Below are 20,066 nucleotides of genomic sequence, written 5' to 3'. Positions count from 1 at the left end.
ACCCCTCACCCCACAGGGGAGGTCACATTATATTTTTTTCCTACAATTTTAAAATTAATTTACTATCTAGAACACCCCTCCCCCCTCGGTCTCTCCCTTCCCTGCTGGGGTCCTTGATCCCTCCAGGATCAGCTGCATGAGATTAGGATCAATGGGGGAATCCCCCCCACTGATGATTGCCAACAGCCCCTCCCTGCCTGGGGAAGAGGACCCCCTCTCTCTTCCCATTGACATCATTCTCTTCCTGCCCCCCCCCCCCCCTTTTCAGAGACAAAATCTCTTTTCCAAATTGATGAGTGTGAGATTCCCTTTGATCTCTCTTCCCCTCAAAATTGGGGTTGTGTCCCTTGGAAAGAGGCCTGGAGCAGCCTCAGATTCAGGGGAGCAGAAGAGAATGCAGAAAGTAGAGAGAATCTTCTGTGTTGTTCCTGTTTTGAGAGGGACCTTAAGAGACCATCTCCACTCTCTCTCCCCTGAAGGGAGCAGCCCAAGATCAGCCAGAGGTCAAAGCAGACAGAGAGGAATTTCCTTGGACCCTCAATTTGCTGCCGGAGGTTTTTCAGGCTGAGTCCCTGGGAAGGACTCAAAATCAGGAGTTCTTGTGGTTGAGCGTTTTCCAGATTCGGAGCATTTCCCAAAACCCCTTGAGATGCTTCAGGTGTGGAGGGGGAAATAGGGGGAGAGTTTCCTGCCCCTGATTTTCTCACCCACCTTTCAGTCTCTGGAGGGGCTCAGAGTCAATTCCGGTGTTTCCGCAGAGCCTCCAGTGGTGACGATGAGCAGCAGGACGGAGGTGGAGGATGGGATGGAGACGCACATCTGCCGGGTCCACGGCTTCTACCCCAGGGAGATCGATGCCTCCTGGACGAGGGACAGGGAGGTCTGGCTGCAGGACACCTTCCATGGGTTTCTGACCCCCAATGCAGATGGGACCTACCATTACTGGCTCAGCATCCAGATCGATCCCAAAGAGAGGGGCCGCTATCGGTGCCACGTGGAGCACGACGGCCTGCAGGATCCTCTGGACTTGGAGCTGAAGGGTGAGAGGCTGCAGGGAGGGAAAGGCCAGGCTCTTGAGCAGCCTGGAGGGGGGTGGGAGAGAAATCTGACCCCAGGTGTGTCCAGATGTGAACATACCTGAGCGTTTATCCATTGGTTTTTCCGTTGTTTGAGGTTGGTGAAGCTGCAGGGACCAGACCCTAGAACTGACTTCAGGGGATAGAAAGGAAACTACAGAATCCTATCACAATACTTGGCCGATCCTGATGAAATGTCCTTAGATCCTCTCTTAGGCCTCCCCTGGTTCTTCCTCCCAGCAGAAAAGCAGCAGTTACGTTGAGCACCAGAAATAGATTTGCTTTTGTTTACAATTCCTAAAGTAGAAGAATCAGGAGGAGTCTGGTAGCCCCTTTTCTGAAGGCAGATTTTGGCTGGACTGATGGACATCAGGAGTCAGAAAAGAGGCTCCCAAGTCTGAGCTTTCTCCCATCAGAGACAAACAGGGTTTCCTGCTTTAAAGGTCAAAAGGTCACTCTCTGTTGCTTCTCTAAGAAAGAAGTTGCACATTATTTTATGATACGATATGTGAATTCCTGAGGCTCAGCATAAAACCCAAGGAAAAAATCCCCCTGACAAAGAACTCTGCATATGCTCAGAAGTTTCCCTATCGTACATTGGATTCCCAAAGTTCCAAAACTCAAATTGAAATCCAATTTTTATTGATGATTGTCACCATGATATAGGAAATAATTAAATTTAATTGCTCTTTCTCCCAATTCAGAACCCACTGATTCAAAATCCAACCTTGGGCTCGTCATTATCGGCTGTGTTGTCGCTGCCCTAGTTGTGGTGGGTGTGTTTGCTGGAATTGCTGGGATCGTGGTATTCATCAGTAAGTATTTTGGGTGGGGGAGGGGTGATGGAAGGAAGATGGGGAGATTCCCCGCAAGTCTTTCCCTTTGGGGAGCTCCTTCTGGGCTCCCTTCTGTCCTGTTGTCCCATCCCTCTTGGGGAGCCTTTGAGATCTCAGCCTCTTGCAGGGACTCCACTCTCGGTTCAGCTGAGTCTGAGATTCAGGCAGTCTGAGGTTCTTCTCAGTTGGGAAGAGGCCTCCCAGTTCCTCTGTCCCCCTCAAAGGCTTTGACCAAAGAGCAGCAGAGAAGGATTTCCATGGGAACCTCCCTCCCCTCCCAGCTGCTTCCCCCAATTCCCCTCCATCCATCTCAGAGGCAGCAGGTCTCTCTTGGGGCAAATCAGGAGACACATTTGTATTTTGAAGATCTTTCTGTCTTCATTGATGGGACAAGGCGACTGTGAAATATCTCCTATGGAGACAGAGTTTGGATGCTCTCTGCGTAGAAGATCCAAGGTGTCACAGTGGGTAGAGTGCAGTCCTGCAGGCCACTAAAGCTGCTAGATCTCATCACCGGCTGAAGGTTGACTCAGCCTTCCATGCAGGGGTGGGCTACTGCCCAGATGGGGGGGAGCGCAGTGGGGTAGCAAAATTGAAGCTCCTCCCCATAGCACCCAATTTGCAATCAAAGATGCAGAAAGAAAATGCCGGGTGTCCTGCATAAGCCACGCCCACAGTGTGGTAGTAAAAATGCTGGTAGCCCTTCACTGCTTCCATCCTTCCCAGGTGGGGAAAATGAGGACCCGGATTGTGGGGGCAATGTGGTGGCTCTGTCAAAAAGTGCTTTTGCTCACATGTTGTTTTTATAATTATAATAATATATATTATGTACATATCTGGTTTATTCCTTCGAGCTCTCACTGATTTTTGTCCTTGCAGAGAGACGTCAGGATGGCTACAGAGCAGCATCAAGTGAGTGATTTGTCCTCTTTCCGTGTAGTCTCCAACTTAGAGCAGGGACCAGAGGCTCCATCACTTGAGGGGTCTGTGTCTGTATGTGTGTGTGTGTGTGTGTATGCTTGTATATGCTATCTTCCTCTTCCTCCTAAGAACCAGGCTGGGGAAGATGGGCCCCCCTTTCCTTACAGCCAGGCTGTTCTTGGGAGTGGAGTCCTCAAGGAGAAACATCTGGGAGAAGGAACCTTCAAGAGGATGAGAAGATCCAGCTGTTGGAAGGTCCCTCTGACTGAGAACATGCTGTTTCCCAAGTAGGCAGAAAGAAAAGGCTTGGCCAAATGAGAGTCAAAAGCTCCATAAAATTAGGCCTCAAATGTTTAGGGAAAAGGAGCTTGGGGGCATGCCAGCTGGATCTCCTCTTGGTCTCCCATCACAAGGGTTCTCTAAGTAATAACTGATTACACAAGGAAACTTTGGATCCATCTGTATCTTTTTAGGTCAGTTCTGCCTTCTGGTTTAGTGTGATATACATATAAATTTTAAGAATTATTTCCAATGCCTTTTAGCCAAAGCAATTTGGTCCAAACTCTCTCCCTGTATTTGTGAGTCTCTGATTGTGTGTGAGAGAGAGAAAGGGAGGAGGAGGGAAAAGGAGGGAGGGGGAGGGAAAAGGAGGGAGGGAGCTGGGGTCAGAAAGAGCTGAGCTTCTCCACCTCTAAGCCAAGAGAGAGACTTTCTCACCCTCTTTTTCTTTCCTTCTCTTCCAGCAAATGACAAAGGATCCAGCAGTTCAGACCAGGGTAAGTGGGAGGGAGCGACTCCTGCTGCTGCATCAGCCATTCTGTCTCTTTGCAAGACTTTGGGTGGGTGGGGGGATGGAAAGAGGGAAAGGCCCCCACTTTTTTAAGGCCCCCCCCCCCATTCATCCTCCCTGGGGGCCCTCTGAGTCTCCTTCTGGTGGAATAATAAGAATAATTGGAGCCACTGGCTTAGTGGTGAGGGCACCAGATCAGGGCATGAGTTCTAGTCCTGCCTTAGTCATGAAAGCCGGCTGGGTGTCACAAAATCCTCTCTCCTTGCACTGGTTCATTCTGCAGAGGAGAAGGGGAACTCTCCCTGTTGGATTCAGGCAGGGGAATTCAGGCAGCCCGGAGTCTGCATGGTGGAGCCTTGACCCCCATTGGAGGAAAAAGCCCTCAAGTCCAGGGCAGAGGAAGTGGGGTTCAGTGGTCATCTGAGAATCTCTTTTGGCCCTAGGGTTTTTGAAAAATAGAAATATAGAAGATTGACAGCAGAAAAAGACCTCATGGTCCATCTAGTCTGCCCTTATACTATTTCCTGTATTTTGTCTGGATGGATATATGTTTATCCCAGGCATGTTTAAATTCAGTTACTATGGATTTACCATGTCTGCTGGAAGATTGTTCCAAGCATCTACTACTCTTTCAGTAAAATAATATTTTCTCACATTGCTTCTGATCTTTCCCCCAACTAACCTCAGATTGTGCCCCCTTGTTTTTGTGTCCACTTTCCTATTAAAAACACTTCTCACCTGAACCTTATTTAACCCTTTCACATAAATGTTTCGATCATGTCCCCCCTTTCCCTTCTGTCCTCCAGACTCTACTTTTGCTTCCCAGGTTTCTGGTTGTGACTCTTTGTTTCTGACTTTGGGCTCAGAGGACCAGTTGGGCCTGTTGCTACTGTACCAGCCTCTCTGATGCATGGCCACCTCCCTGCCTCAGCTGCTGGGGACCATCTCAGGGTTGGCATGGAGTTGCCCAGGATTATGAGTCTCCTGGGAGACTTCAACCGGCCATCCCTGGGTTTGGCCTCGGAAGCAGTCCAGGAGTTCATGGCCTCCCTGGTGTCTGTGGGTCTCTCCCATATCGTCCTGGGTCTGATTCGAGACCACAATCACACACGGGACATGTGTGATTGTCAGACCAAAGGGAACATTGATCTGATGGGGGAATCTGGTTTTTATTTATTGATTTAAATGTTCTACATGGCAGTTTATTGAATTTTACTGTGAGCTGCCTAGAGTCACCTTAATGGGATATTTGGGGTGGAAGCTCAATTAATGAATAAAAAGTTTTACATCCTCTGAGAAATTTGTGAAGCTGAAGAAGTTTAATGGTGAAGAGAGAGATTTGTCCTCCTCACAGGACAAGACTTTGGTTCATTCTGTGTCTTTCTCTCCCATCCAGGAAGCAACCAGGCCATTTAGCAGCCCCCCCCTTGCAGGTGAGTGGAGTGGTGGGGGCAGTGTGGGGGGAGAGGGAGGGAGGGAGGGGAGGGCTTTGGAGTCCAAGGACCACGTGGGGGTGAAGATACTTTGGAAGTCCCTCTTCTCTCTCCTATTCACAAACACTGGAAGGGAAGGGATTTGGGGGAGGGGGCTCGGGGGAGGGGTCTTCCTGCCCCCAAACTCTGATCCTCTGGCAGCTCTCAGGCTCTGTGACTGTCTGGATCCAACTGACCCTTGGATACTTTCTCCTTCCTCTTTGTAGTGGACAGCATAAAGAGAGAGGAAGGAAGATGGATCTGCCTTCTCCTGAATTGGGCCGGACTCTTAGGTGACCCTTCCTGCATGCTGGAACCAGGACAGATTTTGGGGTCTTTCATCATTCAATCAGTGACCTTTTAAAATGATGATTGAGGAGCAGTTACTAATTGTCGGATCAAAATATTTCAAATTGTTTTTTATAAATAATAGTTTATAATAGGTACTGTAGGTTGCGTAACCCCCTTAATGGGCTTCTGCTGATTATTCTTAGTGGAGAAAGATTAGAGGTTAAAGATGAGATTTTAGAGATGCGTTTATAGAGAATGGGGTGAGGAATAAGATGGAGAGTTTCTTGGTTTTACTTTAAGAGAGATTTATAAGTTGTTAATTTCATGATGCTTGTGGGGGATAAAGGTGGAGGTTTCTATCTTTTTTCCTTGTGTGTGTTTTATGTGTTTAACGCAGGGGTCCTCAAACTTGGCAACTTTAAGACTCATGGACTTCAACTCCCAGAATTCTCCAGCCAGCTATGCTGCCTGTTGAATTCTGGGAGTTGAAGTCCACAAGTCTTAAAGTTCGGAGAAGGGTGGCATACAAATCTAATAAATTGAAGTGAATTGAATTTGAAAGAATTCAGTGCATATTTTTGCCTCTTCTACTGATTCACAAGTTTTAGAAATTTATGTCTTAAGTAGAATATATGACTGCCCAGCTCACATAAGAGGCTCTGGTCAGCCAACGCAATAAAAATATAAATACAAGAACCAAAATCCTCAGAGAGGGGGGGCATCAGGGATGGGCCACACCCCAGAATGCAGGAACCACCGTTCCAGTGGCAGAAATGGAGCGTGTAGCCTCCCTCCATTGCCACCAGGCATCCATGCACCATGCACATGCAACCAGTGTGATTCTGGCGATTCTGGCGTGGTTTTTCTGTGTGGCCTGCCTACTGCTTTCCCGCGCCACTGTGGGAGAATAAAACAGGCCATGCAGCTGGAGCTCGGACCCTGCATGGTGGCCCATCTTCTCAGCAGGAGAGCAGTGCACTCAAGGTAAGGCCGGCGGCCGGGCAGCGGCACAATGGAGCTGATGGGAGCCAAGCGGACTACCCGATGGGATGAGCAGTGAGGTGAAGCAGGCGAGCAGATGGGATGAGTGGCGGCTGTCTACTTACCTGCCGGTTTCTGTGGGTTTTTGTGCTTCTGCGTGAGATTGAGCTTCTGCGCATGCGTTCTGGTAGCACCGGGAATGGTGGCTGGGTAACATATAAATCCAAAATAAAATAATAAATAAAATACAATAAATAAAATGCATGAAAGAAAAATGAGCACCAAGGATAAACCAGTCAGCCACAAATTCATTCAGTTTAGTCTACAGGGAGTCCTTGAATTACAACGGTTCATTTAGTGACGGTTCGAAGCTACAACAGGATTGAAAAAAATGGTCTGACAGTTTTTCACCCTTAGGCCCCTTGCAGCCTTTCTGTGGTCATGTGATCAAATTTTGGATGCTGGGCAACTGGTTCATATTTATGACGGTTGCAGTGTCCTAGTGTCACGTGACCCTCTCCTGTGTCCTTTTGACGAGCAAAGTCCATGAAGGAGCCAGCTTCACTTAACAACCCTGTTACTAACTTAACAATCTCAGTGATTCACTTAAAAGCTGTGACAAGAAAAGTCGTAAAATGGGGCAAAAGTCACTGAACAAAAAATTCACTTAAGAGAAATGTTGTGCTTAATTCGGATCGTAAATTGGGTCGTAAATCGAGGATTATCTGTACTAAGCTTGAAATCAGGAGTGAGTTCGAATCACATGCTACCTGAGGGAGGAGCTGGAAAGTCCCTTCATTTGAGTCCAAGAGTCCTGGAGCCGTCATGGGTGAAACTGTGTCTTTTGAAGAAAGAAAAGGGAGGGGCGCCCCCCTTGCCTTTCTTCCTTCCCACTCACCCTTTAGCCTAGCCTTGCTTCTTCCACCCGCCCCCTTTAGCTGCTCCTCCCTGCCCTCTGTTCGCCTCCCTTCTAAACTTTGGGATTTTCCTGAAGGATTTGCACGTATTATTTGCTTTTACATTGATTCCTATGGGAAACATTGTTTCATCTTACAAACTTTTCACCTTACGAACCTCCTCCTGGAACCAATTAAGTTCGTATCATGAGGTACCACTGTAGAAATAAAGTTGGATGTATGCTTTGTATTATTGTTGTTGTTGTTCTTATCAAACAACACAGAAAGCCAGATCACTATGCTGGATTTCGTATTTCATCACCAGTCGGATCAGTCTGGCCTTGCAGGAGAAGAGTTTGGGGGCAGGCAGACCCCCCCCCACAGAGCCCCACTGCCTCTCCCCCAAATCCCTTCCCTTGCAGAGTTTGAGATGAACAGGAGAGAGGAGGGGGATTTCCCAAACTATGTCTCCCACTCCCCTCCCTCCCTCTGCCCCCACGCAGCCCCCACAGGGGGAAACTCACCTGGGAGGGGGCTGCTCAATGGCCTGGTTGCTTCCTGCATTGGAGAGAAAGACACAGAGTGAGTCTCTGCCTTGTCTGGATCCTCCGAGGAGAAGAAATCTCTCCCTTCACCCTTCGACCTCTGCAGCTTCACAAACTTCTCACAGACTTTTTATTCATTCATTATTCAACTCCTATGCCCAGTGAGGACTGGGTGAGCACCGAGGACTGTGTGACGTAGCGGCAAAGTATGCCGATCCCAGTAAAGCAGCCTTTTGCAATTGACAGAGATTTTGTCAATTCTGATGGTTTTCAAATGTCCGCTGAGATCCTTTGGCACTGTGCCCAGCATGCCAAGGGCCACTGGGACCACTTTCACTGGCTTATGCCAGAGTTGTTGCAGCTCGATTTTCAGATCTTCGTATTTCACCAATTTCTCTGATTCTCCTCAATTCTGCTGTCTCTTGGGATTGCAATGTCGATGATCCATACTTTCTTTTTCTCCACAATCAGGATGTATAGTGTATTATGTTTCAAAATTCGGTCAGTCTGAAGTCAGACGTCCCACAGTAGTTTTGCTTGCTCATTTTCAACCACTTTTTCGGGCTTATGGTCCCACCAGTTATTTGCCTCTGATAGATGGTAGTTCTGGCACAAGTTCCAATGAATCATCTCTGCCACAGCATCATCCACTGGAATTTGTGCTAGAACTACTACTACTACTACTACTACTACTACTACTATTATTATTATTATTATTATTTATTTATTTTATTTATTTAATTAATTGGATTTGTATGCCGCCCCTCTCCAAGGACTCGGGACAGCTCACAACATATACAAAAATATAAAACAACAATATGAATCCAATTAATTAATTAATTAATTAATTAATTAATTAATACTACATTAAAACAACCAATTTAATTTAAACAAGGAAAACCAATCAAACCAATCATTCAGCACTTGTACTTAAAACAATCATTGGTCAGGGGAAGATTTAAAAGTCCCAAGCCTGGTAGCAAAGGTGAGTTTTTAAGCTCTTTCAGAAGGCAAGGAGGGTGGGGGCAGTGCGGATCTCTTTTTTTAATTAATATTTTTATTGATTTTTATATTATAAAACACACACACAACATATAACATATACATGTGCTCAGTGATCCCACCACCAGACAATCAATCATACCCCACCACCAGTTGGGGGTATTTCTTGTATAAATCATTTAAACCCAAGAGTGAAATATTTCTTTACATATTATAGAGTGATGCCAACTTGTTTCTTATAGCTTGGTCTCAGATCCTACTCGCCATGGGACAAGGTAAGACGATATATGGCGAGTATGGGCAGTGCAAATCTCTGGGGGGAGCTGATTCCAGATGGTCGGGACTCCCACAGAGAAGGCTCTTCCCCTAGGTCCCACCAGCCGACATTGTTTGGTCAACGGAACCCTAAGGAGGCCAACTCTGTGGGACCTCACCGGTCACTGGGATTCTGAGATAATCTGGTCCTATGCCATGACGGACTTTATAGGTCATAACCAACACTTTGAATTGTGCCCGGAAATGGATCGGTATAGCCAATGCATTCCGTGGAGTGATGGCGAGATGTGGGCATTTCTTGGAAGGCCCAAGACTGCTCGTACGGCTGCATTTTGGACGAGTTGAAGTTTCCGAACACTCTTTAGAGGTAGCCCCATGTAGAGAGCATTACAATAGTCGAACCTCGAGGTGATGAGGACATGAGTGACCGTGAGCAAAGGCTCCCTGTCCAAATAGGGCCGCAACTGGTGCACCAGGCGGACTTGGGCAAACACCCCCCTCACCACAGCCGAAAGATTATGTTCTAAGGTTAGCTGTGGATCAAGGAGGATGCCCAAGTTGCGAACCCTCTCTGAGAGGGTCAATAGTTCCCCCCTGTTGTGGTTAGCTCTGGCCCAGCTCCTGCCCCAAGGGCTGTGGATGTGGGGGAGACATCCACATGCTGCAGGCCTGTTTTGCCCCGGTGGAATCTGCTGATGAAGGCTCCTCTGACCAAGAAGACATGAGGAGGAGAGTGTGGCAGACAGCTCAGAAGGAGATCAATTATCTAGCTCCTCCTTGGATTCAGAACAAGAGTTAATGATACAGCCACGCATGCGGAGAGCGATACATAGGCAACAACAGCTGAGAGATTATTATCAAAGAAAATGAGGCCACCTGTGGTTGGGTGGGGCTGTGGTAATTAGTGAGGCTGCTATAAATAGCAGCCTGTGGATTTGGCCATTGTGGAGGATTATCTGATCGTTGGGTTTCGTGCCTGCTTTACTGACTTTGACCTTTTGTGTGCTGATTTTTCCCCGCTTTGAAACTAAACCAGAGCAAAGTATGTTTCACTTTGTGAAAGAAGAAGGACTGTGAATTGCCTCACAGCTGCAAGCTAAGTATCACAGAACTGATAAGGGACTTGTACAAATTACCAGTTTGTTTGGAGACGAGTGCTCTTTGCTATACCAAAAGAGGGCTTAGTTTAAGTGAATTTTCATTATAAAGAACATTGTTTTGAATTTTAAAACGTGTGTGTGTCTGAAATTTGTACCTGTGAATTTTCGGGAGGAGTCTACCAGAGAGCCCGACAGAACACCCCCCAGGTATTATTATTATTATTATTATTATTATTATTATTATTATTATTATTATTACACTTAATTTGACCATTCTTGCTGCTGTCAACATGGATAACAAAGTTCCTTTTTCCCCCCAAGTTCCTTATCCATTCAGCCTAAAAGAAATGTGTTCGGTTTAATTTTTAGGTAACAAAAATTAAATTGACATTTAATTAAATTAAAAATTAACCAAAAAAATTCTAGGGCAACACTATTGGTGGGCTGGGCCAGGCAGAGGTTCCAATCAGCTTCAAAGAGTTCAAAAGGGAAGCTGCCATTAACAGTCGTCGATGGCCACCAACCAACTCTGCTGGGAGTGGAACAGCTCAAGCCTCTCAGCATCGGCAGGACCACTCTGCCACCACAAAGCTCTCCAGATATGAACTGATTGGAAAAAGAGACTTTGGACCCCTCTGTACGCTGTGCTCCTTCCGTGTCTGGTTCTGTTGAAACCCGAATTTATTTGGTTAGTTTGGGACAATTTTGTTAGGGAACGCGAGGAGCAAATAATTCAGAGAGAGAGAAGAGTGAAGAGACCTGGGGAAGTCAGGAGAGGATGACTGAGATTTTGTCTTTTCAGGAGATCAGTGATGGGCTGCTGCCCCCATCGGGGGTGGGGGAGCTGGCGTGGGGATAATAAGTGTATGCACTATTGAATATTTAATAGTTTTTTAAATTGTTCTTCCTCCTCTAGTGCCTTAGTATGATCCTTAATTTCTTTTAAAACAGGAAATAATTAAATAGTATGTTTTACCCATAAATGCTTTAGAGTCGTTTCATGTCAAGTGGACCAGTGGTCCCCACCTTACCATCTCAGATTTTGATGAAATTTGGCATATAGTTTCTTTATGATATAAAACTATGCTGTGCAAAATTTTAGTTCAAAAGACTAAAAATTGGGAGTTCTAGGAGACCTCAAGTAAAGGGTTGCAAAATGCGGAGTCAGCAAAAATGACATTTTGGGCCAACTTCCAGAAGCTGTAAACTTGGCAGTTTCAGTAGTATGTTGGAGATATTTGGAGAAACTGCACACCTTGTAAGGCTTTATAAACTGGCATACCCCCACGTACCTAGTCATCTTACTTTTTACATGGTTCAGGCTCAAACTTTGCAAAAGAAACCTCAAAAATGAATTTACAGCAATCTTCAGATTGTTGTAGTTTCAAAATTGCTTGGCCTTTCAGGTTGATTTTTGGCAGGTGTACTCAGTACACAGCTGCAATGAGGACTTCCAATTTGCAGAACTTTCCTTCAAGTTGTTGAAAAAATATAAGAGTTCAAAGTTGGTATTTAACAGGTTTTTGCCAAATTTTGGCTATCTTTGATGCCCTGCTTGATCCTGTGGGACAGCTTCAATCCTCTTCCATTTAGCACCATTAAAAGAGCAGATTCTCCTCTTTAAGAACATATTGTTTTAATTTTGGTGTCTCTTCATATAATTGAAAAAATGCCCTCAACTGTTTGATACAAGTGAGGGAAAAATGATTCTTTTTTCAATAAGCATCATTTTTAAAAAAATAAAGAACACATTATATTATAAGACTGTGTTCAAGAAAACTAAAAAAACATGAATGTTTGTTAGGAAATGGAAGGGTGAGGCCAGGTTTCATAACGTTTGAAGAAATCCTCAATCTGAGTATTGCATTGGCAATTCTGTGTTAGCAAAAACTTCAGAAGAGAAGGATTTAGGGGTAGTTATTTCTGACAGTTTCAAAATGGGTGAGCAGTGTGGTCGGGCAGTAGGAAAAGCAAGTAGGATGCTTGGCTGCATAGCTAGAGGTATAACAAGCAGGAAGAGGGAGATTGTGATCCCGCTATATAGAGCGCTGGTGAGACCACATTTGGAATACTGTGTTCAGTTCTGGAGACCTCACCTACAAAAAGATATTGACAAAATTGAACGGGTCCAAAGACGGGCTACAAGAATGGTGGAAGGTCTTAAGCATAAAACCTATCAGGAAAGACTTCATGAACTCAATCTGTATAGTCTGGAGGACAGAAGGAAAAGGGGGAACATGATCGAAACATTTAAAGATGTCAAAGGGTTAAATAAGGTTCAGGAGGGAAGTGTTTTTAATAGGAAAGTGAACACAAGAACAAGGGGACACAATCTGAAATTAGTTGGGGGAAAGATCAAAAGCAACGTGAGAAAATATTATTTTACTGAAAGAGTAGTAGATCCTTGGAACAAACTTCCAGCAGACGTGGTTGGTAAATCCACAGTAACTGAATTTAAACATGCCTGGGATAAACATATATCCATTGTAAGATAAAATACAGGAAATAGTATAAGGGCAGACTAGATGGACCATGAGGTCTTTTTCTGCCGTCAGTCTTCTATGTTTCTAAATCTTCAGCCAGCTAGGTTGGCCGACCTTCTTATTCGTGGACCATGTTGTTGCAAGGCAGAATTGACTGTTGCTGGGGGGTTTTGACTTTTAAGCCACGCCCAGTGACAGGATCGTCAAGCCACTCCTATACAGTCAAATGATCATAAAGCCATACCCACACAATAAGCCACTCCCACAGCGTGGTAGTAAAACTTTTTGCAGCCATTCACTGCAGGAGATGTGAGATACGTTTGGCCTTGTACCTCCTAAGAGAATGGATGGATGGGGCCCTTTGCGGGAGAGGCTCTGCCAAATATTCTCTGCATTTCCTGCCCTTACTGGCTGGTGAAAACCTCTGCCGTTGACAGGAAACAAGGCAACAACAAATGGTTCCTTGCTTCCTTTCACACACACACACACACACACACACACAACTCTATCTTCCTTTCCCTCACTGCAAGGATTTGAATATATGGCTCTGAATAGCCCCACAGTTTGTTTGTTTGTTTGTTTGTTTGTCTGTCTCTATCTGTCTATCTGTCTGTCTGTCTGTCTGTCTGACTGTCTGTCTGTCTGTCTGTCTGTCTGTCTGTCATCTATCTATCTATTCAATTTTTATGCCGCCCTTCTCCTTAGACTCAGGGCGCCTTACAACATGTTAGCAATAGCACTTTTTAAACAGAGCCAGCCTATTGCCCCCACAATCCGGGTCCTCATTTTACCCACCTCGGAAGGATGGAAGGCTGAGTCAACCTTGAGCCGGTGATGAGATTTGAACCGCTGACCTTCAGATCTACAAGTCAGCTTCAGTGGCCTGCAGTACAGCACTCTACCTGCTGCGCCACCCCGGCTCAGTGTTCACCAACCCATTTCCTTCCAGGTAAAGGTAAAGATCTCTCTTTGCTCCATGGACACAACCAAGAAGCTTTCTTGACCATGAGGCAGGAATGGCCAATTGCACCTTCTTTCAGGCTGGTTTTGTAGGGCCACCCTGGAGAAATAATAAACGGCCTGACCCAGTTTGTATTTTTGGATTTTAAAAGTCTTGAAGGGAACGTGCTAATTCAGGTTGTAGCCAGGGAGAGTCTTGACCACCTGAAGCAAATGAGTTGAGGGTTCTTTCGCATTTAGCTCCCATTAAAAACACCTTTCTATCTAGATATACAGAGCTACGCAGTAGGACTTGTCAAGATACCAGAATTTATAGTGTGGCAATTTAGGAACCAGTGCAGAGAAATTTTTATTTATTTATTTAATTTGTCCAATACACAATACACATTGAAGATAATAGACAAGTAGTAATATATATAAAGAAAAGGATAGAAGAAAAGATATAAAAATAGAGGAGAAGATATATGAAAGGAAGAAAAGATAAAGGAGAGACAATTGGACAGGGGACGGAAGGCACACTAGTGCACTTATGCACGCCCCTTACTGACCTCTTAGGAACCTGGAGAGGTCAATCGTGGATAGTCTAAGGGAAAAATGTTGGGGGTTAGGGGTTGACACTACTGAGTCAGGTAATGAGTTCCACGCTTCGATAACTTGATTGCTGAAGTCATATTTTTTACAGTCAGGTTTGGAGCGATTAATATTAAGTTTGAATCTGTTGCGTGCTCTTGTATTGTTGCGATTGAAGCTGAAGTAGTCGTTGACAGGTAGAACGTTGCAGCATACGATCTTGTGGGCAATACTTAGATCGTGTTTTAGGCAACGTAGTTCTAAGCTTTCTAGACCTAGGATTGATAGTCTGCTTTCGTAGGGTATTCTGTTTCGAGTGGAGGAGTGAAGGGCTCTTCTGGTGAAGTATCTTTGGACATTTTCGAGGGTGTTGATGTCCGAGATGTGGTATGGGTTCCAGACAGATGAACTCTATTCAAGGATGGGTCTGGCAAAAGGTTTGTAGGCTCTGGTGAGTAGTGTGTGTACTTCAGACAAATGGGTATCTGACATCTTAAAAACCTCTAGTGTTGGAGCATTCACAACCTCCAGAGGCAAGCTGTTCCACTGATTAATTGTTCTAATTGTCAGGAAATTTCTCCTTAGTTCTAAATTGCTTCTCTCCTTGATTGATTTCCACCCATTGCTTCTTGTTTTACCCTCAGGTGCTTTGGAGAACAGTTTGACTCCCTCTTCCTTGTGGCAACCCTTGAGATATTGGAACACTACTATCATGTCTCCCCTAGTCCTTCTTTTCATTAAACTACTCATTATTTATTTATTTATTTATTTATTTATTTATTTATTTATTTATTTATTTATTTATTTATTTATTTATTTATTTATTTATTTATTTATTTATTTATTTATTTATTTATTTATTTATTTATTTATTTATTTATTTGTTTGTTTATTTATTTGTTTGTTTATTTGTTTATTTATTTATTTATTGGATTTGTATGCCGCCCCTCTCTGCAGTCTCGGGGCGGCTAACAACAGAATAAAAACAGCATGTATATCCAATACTAAAACAGCTAAAAAACCCTTAATTCTAAAACCAAACATACATACAAACAAACAAACATACCATGCATAAATTGTAAAGGCCTAGGGGGAAAGAGTATCTCAGTTCCCCCATGCCTGATGGCAGAGTTGGGTTTTTAGGAACTTGCGAAAGGCAAGGAGGGTGGGGGCAGTTCTAATCTCCGGGGGAGTTGGTTCCAGAGGGTTGGGCCGCCACAGAGAAGGCTCTTCCCCTGTGCCCCGCCAAACGACATTGTTTTGTTGACGGGACCCGGAGAAGGCCCACTCTGTGGGACCTAACCAGTCGCTGGGATTCATGCGGCAGAAGGCGGTCTCGTAGATACCCTGGTCCGGTGCCATGAAGGACTTTATAGGTGATAACCAACACTTTGAATTGTGACCGGAAATTGATCGCCAACCAATGCGGACTGCGGAGTGTTGGTGTAACATGGGCATACATGGGGAAGCCCATGATTGCTCTCAGAGCTGCATTCTGCACGATCTGAAGTTTCCGAACACTTTTCAGAGGTAGCCCCATGTAGAGAGCGTTACAGTAGTCGAGCCTCGAGGTGAATAACTCATACCCAGTTCCTGCAACTGTTCTTCATATGTTTTAGCTTCCAGTCCCCTAATCATCTTTGTTGCTCTTCTCTGCACTCTTTCTAGAGTCTCAACATCCTTTTTGCATTGTGGTGACCAAAACTGGATGCAGGATTCCAAGTGTTACCAAGGCCTTATAAAGTGGTATTAACACTTCCCATTGTAAAGGAAGGGAAGTTCAGGCAAGGCTCAATTTAGGGTCACTTGTTCGGCAACTGCTCCAAATTATGGCAGCACTGAAAACATTGGCTGGTCCTTGCACCTACAACCATTACAAAGTCCCCACTGTCATATCATTGTGATTCAGGCGCTTGGCAACTGTCACACACTTATAATGGTTTTCCCACTGTCACATGACTGCCCTTTGTATTGTTATTGCTTTTGATTCCGTACTTGCTATTTTATTATGACTGTATGCCACCCAGAGTCCGGAGAGAGTTGGGCAGCTTAAAAGTTTAATAAATTAAATTAAATTAAATTTGTGATTTTCCCTTCCAGCTTTTGTATAATTTTGTTCATAAAAAGAATGGAAGGGTAGTAGTAAAAGCTATGAGTAAATAATATGGAATAAGGAAAACGGAATGTAATAATTATGAATGTGTTTATTTGTATTGAATTGTATGATACTCCAATACCATACCATTCACATAATGATATGTATAAACTATTACAAAATTTAAAAACTTGATTTTTTAAAAAGATGCTTTTGGTCATCGCCTACCAACAGAGTAAATGTTCTGATGAGTGACAATTGGCTGCAGCCTACATAAGAGTTTCAAGTTTTATTGGATTTATATGCCACCCCTCTCTGAAAACTCCGGGCGGCTAACAACAATCATACACAGTATACAATAATAATCCAATACTAAAAGCAAATTAAAAACCCCTTAATATACAAAACCAAACATACATACAAACATACCATGCATACAATTGTAAAGGCCTAGGGGGAGAAGAAATCTTAATTCCCCCATGCCTGACGACAGAGGTGGGTTTTAAGGAGCTTACGAAAGGCAAGGAGGGTGGGGGCAATTCTAATCTCTGGGGGGAGTTGGTTCCAGAGGGCCGGGACACCACAGAGAAGGCTCTTCCCCTGGGTCCTGCCAAGCGGCATTGTTTAGTTGACGGGACCCGGAGAAGGCCCACTCTGTGGGACCTAACTGGTTTCTGGGATTCGTGTGGCAGAAGGCGGTCCCTGAGATAATCTGGTCCGGTGCCATGAAGGGCTTTATAGGTCATAACCAACACTTTGAATTGTGACCGAAAACTGATCGGCAACCAATGCAGACTGCGGAGTGTTGGTGTGACATGGGCATTTTTAGGAAAGCCCATGACTGCTCTCGCAACTGCATTCTGCACGATCTGAAGTTTCCGAACACTTTTCAAAGGTAGCCCCATGTAGAGAGCATTACAGTAGTCGAGCCTCGAGGTGATGAGGGCATCAGTGACTGTGAGCAGTGACTCACAGAGGTTGGGCTGGCTCTGTTTTTTTCTGCTGGAAGCAAAATTTATGCTCAGGTGTGTATATAATTTACTCCTGAACCTTAGACCCTTGGACCTGATAACAACAACTGGCCCTTGGACCTAATTTGAATGATTCTTGTAAACTTCTCTTTGAAAAATAGGTTTTGCAGGCAAAGCTTTGCTACGTTTCTATTACCTAAAAATAAAACTAACATAATGTGTGGTCCTCTGTGGAACTACATTGTCATGGAGGGAAGTAAGCTGTGGGATGCCCCATGTTTTAGGTCCAGTATTCTTCGGTATCTTCATAAATGACTTAGATAAGGGAATAGAAGGGGAACGAAACCCCTCTTAGCAGCAGCGACTGCGAAAGAGACCTCGGAGTCTTGGTGGACAATCAACTAAACATGAGCCACCAATGTGCAGCAGCAGCTAAAAAAGCCAACACAATCCTAAGCTGCATCAACAGGGAAATACACTCCAAGACCAGGGAAGTCTTAATACCACTCTACTACGCCCTGGTCTGACCACACCTGGAGTACTGTATTCAGTTCTGGTCACCACACTTCAAAAGAGACATTGAAACTCTGGAGAAGGTGCAAAAAAGAGCAACCAAGATGATTAAGGGATTGGAAACCAAGACTTACGAAGAGAGACTGAGGGAACTGGGCATGGGTAGCCTAGAGAAAAGGAGGGCCAGAGCGGACATGATAGCAGTCTACAAGTATACAAGGGGTTGCCACAGAGAGGAGGGGATCACTTTATTCTTCAGGGCACCAGAGGACGAGGGCACCAGAGGACGAGGAACAATGGCTGGAAGCTGACCAAGGAGAGATTCAACATGGAGATAAGGAGGAACTTCCTGACGGTCAGAGCGATCAACCAATGGAGCAACCTACCAGTGGACGTTGTGAACTCCAACACTCTGGACATTTTTAAGAGAAGATTGAACTGCCACTTGACTGATGTACTATAGGGTTCCTGCTTGGGCAGGGGGTTGAACTCGATGGCCTTCATGGTCCCTTTCAACTCTAACAATCAATCAATCAATCAAATTTGCAGATGGCACTCAGCTGGTAGGAGTAGCCAACATCCCAGGAGAGAAGCTCAGGAGCAAAAGGATCTTGAGAGTCATGAACTTTCATCCTTATCTAACAAAATGAAATTCAAGGTAGATAAAAATAAGGTTTTATACTTAGGCAATTAAAACCGAGAGCATAGGTACAGACTAGGTGAAACTTGATTTAATGCCAGTAACTGTGATAGGGATCTTGGAGTTCCAGTGGACAAGCACTTAAATATGAACCAAAAGGCCAATGCAATCCTAGGCTGCACTAACAGAGGAGTAGAATAAAATTGTGTGAACTTCTAGTATCGCTTTATAAAGGTTTAGTGAGACCACAGTTGGAAAGAAAACAGTTCTCTCAAAGAAGCCACCTAGAACTAAGTAGAAATTGACTAACTATGAAAGCAACCAGCCAATGGAACAGCTTGCCAAAAACACCAACATAGTTCTAGAGAGCAGCTGCCAAAAAAGCCACAGTTCTAGACTACATTAACAGAGGGATGGAATCAAGATCATGTGAAGTGTTAATATCACTTTATAATGCATTGGTAAGGCCACACTTGGAATCCTACATTCAGTTTTGGTCAGCACAATGTTAAAAGGATGTTAAGATTCTAGAAAGAGTGCAGAGAAGAACAACAAAGATGATTAGGGCAGTAATTTTCAACCTTTTTTCAGCCATGGCACATTTTTTACATTTACAAAACCCTGGGGCACATTGAGTGGGGGGGGGGGGGCAGCTAAAAAAAGTTTGGACATTTTTTTCTCTCTCCTCCTCCCTTTTGCTCTATTTCTCTCTCCCTCTTTCTCTCCCTTCTTCTTTTTTCTCTCTCTCTTCATCCCTCTTTCTTTCTCCCTTCCTTCCTCTCTTTTTTGCTCTCTTTCTCCCTCCCTCCCTCTGTCTTTCTCTCTCCCACCTTCCCTCCCTCTCTTTCTCTCTCTCTCTTTCTTTCTTTCTCTTTTTCTTTCTCTCTCTCTCTCTTGCTCTCACTTTCTTTCTTTCTCTCTCTTGTTCTTTCTCTTTCTTTCTCTCTCTCTTTCTTTCTCTCTCTCTCGCTTTCTCTCTCTCTCGCTTTCTCTCTCTCTTTCTTTCTTTCTCTCTCTCTTGTTTTCTTTTTCTCTCTCTCTCTCTTTCTTTCTCTCTTTCTCTCTCTTTCTTTCTTTCTTTCTCTCTCTCTTTCTTTCTTTCTCTCTCTCTCTTGTTTTCTTTTTCTTTCTTTCTCTCTCTCTTTCTTTCTCTCTCTCTCTCTCTTTCTTTCTCTCTCTGAGCTTCGCGGCACACCTGACCATGTCTCACGGCACACTAGTGTGCCGCAGCACACTGGTTGAAAAACACTGGATTAGGGGACTGGAGGCTAAAACATGTGAAGAATGATTGCAGGAACTGGATAATGGCTAGTTTAATGAAAAGAGGGACCAGGGGTGAGATGATAGCAGTGTTCCAATATCCCAGGGATTGCCACAAAGAAGAGGGAGTCAACCTTTTCTCCAAAACACCTGAGGGTAAAACAAGAAGCAATGGGTGGAAATCAAAAAAGTAAAGAAGCAATTTAGGAAAAGTTTCTTGACGGTGAGAACAATTAATCAGTGGAACAATTTGCCACCTGAATTTGTGAATGCTTAAAGAAGATGTTGGATAACCATTTGTCTGAAGTAATGTAGGACTTTCTGCCCAAACAGGGGGTTGGACTAGAAGACGGAGAGGGGCGGCATACAAACCCAATAAATAATAATA

At 44.5% G+C, this 20,066-nt stretch overlaps 1 protein-coding gene across 3 annotated transcripts in view; it reads left to right on the top strand.

The window, feature by feature from the left end:
* Window positions 1-20,066, top strand: part of LOC139159732 (major histocompatibility complex class I-related gene protein-like) — a 65,783-nt gene that overhangs the window by 28,534 nt on the left and 17,183 nt on the right. The window contains exons 4-9 of one of the 3 annotated variants that reach the window (XM_070737090.1): window positions 759-1,040; window positions 1,781-1,891; window positions 2,792-2,824; window positions 3,577-3,609; window positions 5,020-5,056; window positions 5,323-5,940. In XM_070737090.1, the coding sequence (XP_070593191.1) occupies window positions 759-1,040; window positions 1,781-1,891; window positions 2,792-2,824; window positions 3,577-3,609; window positions 5,020-5,039 (479 nt within the window). In that variant the 3' untranslated portion in view covers window positions 5,040-5,056; window positions 5,323-5,940. Of the gene's footprint in view, window positions 1-758; window positions 1,041-1,780; window positions 1,892-2,791; window positions 2,825-3,576; window positions 3,610-5,019; window positions 5,057-5,322; window positions 5,941-20,066 lie in introns of those variants that run through there. The other 2 variants (XM_070737091.1, XM_070737092.1) reach the window with 2 other exon arrangements.

Source organism: Erythrolamprus reginae, chromosome 2, assembly GCF_031021105.1.
Source record: "Erythrolamprus reginae isolate rEryReg1 chromosome 2, rEryReg1.hap1, whole genome shotgun sequence".
Lineage (NCBI taxonomy): Eukaryota > Metazoa > Chordata > Lepidosauria > Squamata > Dipsadidae > Erythrolamprus > Erythrolamprus reginae.
Note: the sequence above shows the minus strand (reverse complement) of the source record. Positions and strands in the feature narration are given on the sequence as shown.